A 7,762-nucleotide genomic window follows, 5' to 3' on the forward strand; every position below is an offset into this window, starting at 1 on the left:
AGATCCAAAGTCTGTCGATTTTAGTCAAACTTTAGGCGGGGAGAAATAATATTAGGTAGAGGTTAATCCTTTTATGGACAAAGGATGAGAACAACATATGGTCATGTGACTCATAAATTAAGGTGAATATTATGGACAAAGGGTTTTGTTCATATATGGTTTTTCTTTACAAATCTATTGACGAGGGTTTAATGCCACACAAACATGTAGCAGCATGTATACTCTTGAGGAATGTTGTTGTTTTTCCACCCACAAATGTAATAATAGATACATAATGTATCTGGCGACTCGAATATAGTCAGATGCGTACAATAATATAGTGTGTATAATAATAATATGATGTGTACGATAATATGCCAATTGTACAATAATATGATACGCGTACAATAATACGAGGGACGAGGGCCAACAGGGCCAGTAGGGCGGAAGGCCAGCGGTCAGAACTTCTTAAATCATACTACTCTGGTGCATGTATTATTATTATTGTGTTCAGGTGTATACCAGAGCACCAGTCAGGCTTGATGCCTTGTATAACGTTACCTTTATGTACCATCATTACGAAGTAATCGTTCATTGATTTATACTTATGGTTTTGTTTATTAAGTTATCTGGTTGCGATTTATATTATTGCCTTAAAAAAAAAATATTGTACTCCTTGGGTAATTATAGCACTTCCAGTACCCCAACCTAAACCATGTATTTATTGTACTGGCATCTTGTACGTTCTAATTTGCCAGCGGCGTAGCCTGGGTTTAGGACGGGGGGAGTTCTCAATATTGTATTTATTTAAATATATAACTATGATTATTTTGTATTATTGTATTATGTTGCAGGTTGTTGCACTATTATTATTCTAATTAATACTACTATCTCAAATATAGTCAGATGCGTACAATTATATAGTGTGTATAATAATGATATGATGTGTACGATAATATGCCAATTGTACAATAATATAGTACGCGTAAAATAATACGATAGTGATAACTTGATAACATCTGATAAGATATATAATATATTATGTATTGCTCACGAGATGAGTTTTGTAGTGGGTGGGGGTGGGGGTGTTAAAATATACGTCACGCACGTATTCGACTTGGCGGTAGTGGCGAGGGGCGAGGGCTAGCAGGGTCAGTAGGGCGGAAGGCCAGCGGTCAGAACTCCCTGATTCATACTACTCACCGTCTCGTAATCCACCCTGGACAAACACCACTCATTACGTTTGCCGCAAATATAATGACGGCAGCGACTGCACTTACCGAGGACGAAGGCGCGCAGGTACATAAGCTGAGAACGACGAACACGCAACACGACGGTGTTTCGTAATTAGTACAAACGTTTTAGGCCGACGGCACAGCACGGACAAACAATAATTTTCACATAAATTAAGTATGATAAATGAATGAATATGGGTTATAGTGAACAGATGATACTAACATATAAATTAGCGAATACGATTTAACTACAATGTAATGTTTAGCTCAGTGACGGCGCGCCAGAAGTATTAATTAGAATAATATTTTAATATTTATATACCAAGTCCTACTTCTACAGTTATTATATTATATTATCAATCCACTTATTTTGCGTAAAGATGAACTTGTAACTCGTCACGATTTACGTCCACGTTTCGATACACCAATGACTTTAAGCTGGTGGACTTAACTAAGTCAAAAAATTCGACTCCTCCGAACGTGTCCGGTGCCCACGAGTGTTTGGCGGTGAGATTATTTGTCAAGATTGCATTAATGATAAAGCTATCAGTCAGGATTTTAGCTGTGGGTAGTGCTCCGGAACTGGATTTTTCCGTCAATACGCCGGTTAACAACTCCACTTCTTCCACGGTTCTATACAGTTTTGTCAATTTGAATGCGGTTTTTTTGTTTCTGGTCAGATCGAAAAAGCTTTTGTAAGCAGGCAGCCCTAACAGCCTTCTGTAGCTATTGAATCCCTGTAAACTATGTTCTCTCGAGAGTTTCATTAGTGTCCATGTATGGCGCTCCGTCAAGGCACCATCATTGTGGGCTGTGACCATGCCCATTTTTGAATTCACCATAAATTTCAGGGCGTCTTTTAAGTCATCTTCCAAAACTTGTCTAAAAGTAGGTAAATATAGATAAATATAAACGATTATAGACAAATCGAGTTGTATACACGCATAATATAATAATATGCATATTTTTTATCTTGTCGAAGTCGCTTATTTTTCTGAAACTAGCTCTGCAGGGAGTAGAATGTTTCCCACATGTTCTAGTCTCATTTCCCTAGCGTCTCTCTATAGTTTTAGATATAGCTTTCTAGAGTATACGGGTACCGGTACCTATTGGTTGATGATTATAATTATATCATAGTTTGAATGGTACTATAGTCGGGTTCAAATAAGAATGCACCGGGCGGCGGACGAAAACCGGTCGAAACTCGCGCATGGTAGAGCACGCTTTCACCGTCTGTTCCGGCGGCAGCTGGCGGCGCCGTCGGCGGCGGCGGCGGCCAATCGCAGCGCGAATAGAGTCAGTCGGGGGGTCCGGACGTCGCTCCGCGATTCGTTTGGATGCGCCAAGGCGGTGCGTTCTTCTTTGGACCCGAGTATAATATATTATCATAAATTCATAATGTATTCTTTAAAAACCCCTATTATATTATATAATCGCGTGATCGAGACCGCGGTAGACTTGTTGCACACAGGCGGCACGCAGTATTGACTTCGACGTAATATTGTGTAAAAATGTATATGTCTTTTTGTTTTCAGCTTGCGTTTTATTAAGAAAAAAATGCATAAAATTGTTTTTTGTACAATGTGCTGTATTATTCATATTAGGGGAGATATAGCAAAGAAGTGAGTTTTCCCATCCACATGGAGACAGAAATTAGAGACGACATAATATAATATTGTTATGGGCACTTTATGGTCTCCTGACACTTTTTAACCCTTTCACTGCTACAGACGTACTGTTACGTCGCACGCAAAACATACCGTTCCCTGCTACGGACCTCCTATTACGTTACCTTATCTATAGAGCGCGGATTTTTAGGTTCTTAAAAGCTTAAAATATGATGCTAATATGCTCTAAAAAAACTCTAAAATATTCTCTAAATATGCTTTAAACTTTTAAATATGCAAATAATATGATTTTTTTTTTCAAAATAATTCAATAAAAACAGTATATAACTTTATAGTTATACAGTATACACTATCATTCCTTTGGTAGGAAACAGGTAAATTATTTAAATATAAAAAATTTAAAACAATTAATACATAGGTATAATTATATGTGAAATGATAGTGAAATGATTATATAATGAAATATATATATATATAAAAACAAAATATTTTAATAAAAACAATACATAACTTGCATGCCCTTTGGTGACACCTAAGTTATTTGAATATAAAAAATGTGATGTACTTCATAAAATATTGTGGCTAGAAAAAATCACAAATCGAAAAATTATACTTTAATATGCAAAATAAATTTTTTCTTACGAACTCTTTGATGAATAAATAAATTGTCCACATTTAGCATCCTCATAGAGCTGCATAAAGCCAATAAAAATATGTAAAAACCTAAATATCCGCGCTCTACTTATCTATAAAACGAAATACACAGGTTATCACATTAGTGATTAGACCGAAAAATGCAGATAATAACTTATAATCTATATAATATATAAAAATGGAGCCAAAAATATATAACAATTCATCAATTGAAAACGGCTGGGCTGATTTGGCTCATATATATGGCTCACAAGTTTTTTTTATAAGCATCTCAAGTTCAACTATTGACAATATACGTAAAAATCACGAAAATTAGCAAATTATTTTGAGTTAAGAATTCATAAAAATTTTCTTTTTAAATCTAAGGTTTTAAAATGTAATACAAGATCTTATTGTTATCATTTATCGAATTATTAATAACTTTATACCTTTTCACGTTATAGATAAAATATATAGACGAAACATGGAACTCAATTACTAAGAGTTAATTAAGTGTGTAAACGCTGGAATTAGGATGCTTAGCAAGGAAAATGGGTTCTCATGCTGGTGCACAGTCATAGTGCGTAGTCTGGCTACGTCGGTGAACACTGCCAGAGAAGTGAGTTTAGCGCGATGGTTTATTATAACCTAACCTAACCTAACCGATTTAATTAATAACGGTTTCAAGCCCTGGTTTTTCCTGTAAGGCATGTTTTTGTATAGGTACTAAAAAAGAATCTTCTTCGACGCCCTTAAAAGTTAAATCATTAATTATCTGAGTTGGTACCGGCAAAAAGCTTTTTATACACTATATACCTATTACCTATACACGCACCCTACTCTGCAAATATAATTATCGATCAAACATAACATTCATAAGGGTAAAAAATTTTCGTGTATGGTTTTTAAGTGATATCAATAGTCGGATTTACCTGAATTTATTGAATGGCGTTAATTTAGTTGAACTGTATTGCAATTTTTCCGGCAGACTTAATAAAGTCATCGTCAAATACAGTTCAATAGGCGTGCCGGAAGCACTGATGTTTTCCATTCGATGATGGTACACTTCCGGTCTCAGTTCCACATTTAGGATTTCGTTCATCATGATGGTCATCATTTGACCGGTTACAATGTTCCTGGCCGTGGTGTACAGTTTTTCGTCCGTCCACGACGTCGACTTCCGTGACAACTCGTCGCACACTCGGTTGTGTTCACGTACCCAAAGTGTCGACAGTACGAATAGGCTCGTGCTCAACATCTCGGACCGTTTGAATTTCAAGCCAATCTTACGTCCATGTCATTAATTCAAAACAAAACACAATGTTTTTGAAGAAAAAGTATATTATTTATCGTTATTGTTTTTAATTTATTTACTTTATTAACGGCGCACAGTGGTTGGGATGAATGGCAATTTTAGCCGGCGTAAAGTACTATCAGTAATTAATCTTTACAATATTCTGACGCTAAAAATAGAATTTAAAAATAATTAATTAACATACACCCGACTCATAGAGCTTTTTGTATAAAATATATAGGTACCTACATTATTTGATTGATATTTTCAAACATATATATTTTTATGTTATTTAATTTTCTCACTTAAGACGAATAAAAATATGATTTATTTTTCTTCAGTTATTGTCCTATATGTAATATGACATATTATTTTAGATTCTGAGTGGAACGACAAATGTATTGATTTTATAATGATATGTTTTATTTTTATATTTTATTTTCTTATTTTTGTGTCACAGACACGATAAGTAGTCGAAATAATGCTTCGATTTTCAACTTCAGTATTTGTTCGATGGGAAAGTGAATATTGTTGATGCATTGGGGAGGTGAACATTTAAAATTCCCAATAGTTTTTACAAGCGCCGGGAAAAACAACATAAATATTAAGGAAAAACGGGAATTTTTCCTCAAAATCAGTTTTTCACAAAATCGATTTTGGTTTTTGGTGTAACTCTAAAAAAAATGAATGTATATACATGACATTTTCACTGGTTGTTTATTTTTGTATTTTCTATACACGATAAAATTTTCAAAGTATTAAGATTTGTTTTGAACTGTTTAGGAACATTTTCATTTTCCATTTTTTTTTAGTTTTTTTTCTAAAAATATCAATAAAATTTTATTTGTTGGTTAAAAATGTTTGAAAATTTAATAGAAGGCTCCTAGTATATTTTTTCAAAGGCAGATGAAAAATATTAAAAATCCTTAGTCAAAGTTTTTTTTTATAAGCATTTAAAGTTTAAAATTGACAAAATATGGAAAAATCACGAAAATTAGAAAATTATTTTGAGTTAAGAATTCGTAAAAATTTTTCTTTTTAAATCTAAGATTTTAAAATGTAATACTAGATTCCTTATAAGATTATCTACATTTATTAAAAAAAAAAAAAATGTCTATAAGAAATTAATATTTTTACAACATTGAATATTCACTCGATTTCTCATGTAGCGAATTCCTTATTTTGTTGTTATTCAAAAACGAATAACTGTAATTGCATGAAAATTTCACTGAATGTTTCTGTCACCAAAAAATCTATTTAAATTAATTTTTTTTTAGTATTTGCTATATTAAGTTGAAATATTTTAGTATTTGATGTTAAAATCAAATAATGTATAAATTTTATACAAACAGCTCTATAAGTCGAGTGTAAGTTCATTAATTCATTTGAAATTCTATATTTAGCCACAGAATATTGTAAACATAAATTGTTGATAAAAAAAAACAATAATTTTTAGTTTTAAAAATATTACTATTCTCCGCCTAAAATTGGCATTCATTCCACTTGTGTGGCGGCGTGTAAAAAATATTTCGATGTATTAAAATTAAATTTCGAACGAGTACCTACAGACTAATATATAGTTGGTAAACCAACATTTTGCGGGGTACCTACGCTTACTAACCTATACGGTTTATACACGGTTTATCTCCGTACATTTAATTATTTAAACATTAAATACTCGAAGTTCAGCTCAGATATTTTGCATTTAAAACGTGCCTATGTATATATGTTGTCATTCACAAAAGTAAAAATTTAACTTTTATCCAACAATTTTGTTTTGTGTAATGACTTAGAATTATGTAAAAAAAAATATTTTCAAAAACTTTAATAATACCGTACGGCGTACGAGAAATAATTATAGTGAACGTTTCAAATATTGAACCCGCATAATATTATAGGTGCAGCTATTCTATTTACCTACTACAAATTAACGGGGAATTTGGTTTAGGTCTGAATGAATATTTTAAAAAGTCGTTACCTCCTTTGGTAAGTATTTAAAATTTCGCAAAGCATTTAAGAATACATTTGAGCGTAGTGCGAACTTCTGGTTCGGCGCATAATGTTTGTAATCAAATTTCAGTGTCTTGAGTTTACCGCTGTAGAACGATCTCATCGATCTCTCCGACACAGGGTCACTGCCGTACAATTGAGAGGCCGTCACCTATAATATGATGCGGGCAATACACAATTATTATTCAACATAAGTTTTCTTAGTTGGTGATACAGCATATCGCTTTAAATGCGCCCGCATCTTATCATTAACTCATTATTATTATTTTGTAGTTAGTAGGTATTACGAACCGTCAAGTTGAAATTTGCATCGAAAAATTGCAAAACGAAGTGTTGGTGGAACGCGTTGTAAAGTAAATTTCTGTTATTTTGATCCGTTATGAACTGGCCGGGTTTCCGTTTGAAGATTTCGTTGTACAACAAATCCAACGTCGGTAAATATTCTGCAAATTATTTTTCTGAATTTTTTTTTTTTTTTGGATTATGGTTTCGCGCACGACGGAGGTAATTAGACTGTAAGGTTGGTAGGGTTAAAACGGTAAGATTGGAACAAGGGGCAGACTGGAAGATCGAGAGATCGGGAAATTCTCTGATGGGCCGGTCGAATAATCAAATTATACCCCCACGGAGCAGGCTAATAAATAACTTAATATAATTTTTATATTAGGAGGTAGTTTTTATTTATAATTACTCAAAGGTTCTCAGTTTTAGGTCTATTTAAAATGTATAAAATATAACATAAATAATACGATGGTAATCATACCTGAAATTATATTTTGTTGTTCTAAGAAACAGTATTTATATAAATGACACAGCTGACCGCCATGTGAGTTTGTACCAATTGTTGTTTATATACCATGATATAATTTGATATATTATAATAATTGTTATATTATTTAAATATTATATACTAGTAGTTTTCATCCACGACTCACGAGTCTGTCGTCTGTTATATTCAAGATCGAAGGGGGGGGGGGGATACG

General features: G+C 33.1%; 1 protein-coding gene across 1 annotated transcript; it reads right to left on the reverse strand.

Moving 5' to 3' along the window:
- Positions 1 to 1,579: 1,579 nt before the first annotated feature.
- Positions 1,580 to 4,733, reverse strand: LOC100568622 (prostaglandin G/H synthase 2-like). Its single transcript, XM_029492323.1, has 2 exons — positions 4,408 to 4,733; positions 1,580 to 2,096 (listed from the first exon to the last, which is right to left on the reverse strand). Exons 1-2 carry the CDS (start codon positions 4,731 to 4,733, stop codon positions 1,580 to 1,582), a joined length of 843 nt encoding a protein of 280 aa, XP_029348183.1.
- Between the last annotated feature and the right edge of the window lie 3,029 nt (positions 4,734 to 7,762).

Source organism: Acyrthosiphon pisum, unplaced genomic scaffold (assembly GCF_005508785.2).
Source record: "Acyrthosiphon pisum isolate AL4f unplaced genomic scaffold, pea_aphid_22Mar2018_4r6ur Scaffold_21241;HRSCAF=23394, whole genome shotgun sequence".
Taxonomy (NCBI): Eukaryota; Metazoa; Arthropoda; class Insecta; order Hemiptera; family Aphididae; genus Acyrthosiphon; species Acyrthosiphon pisum.

Coding starts and splice junctions, on each gene's coding strand:
- LOC100568622 (XM_029492323.1), bottom strand. CDS start 4,733: ATGTTGAGCACGAGCCTATTCGTACTGTCGACACTTTGGGTACGTGAA. Junction 2,097..4,407: donor ACGCCATTCAATAAATTCAG/GTAAATCCGACT, acceptor ACCTACTTTTAG/ACAAGTTTTGGAAGATGACT.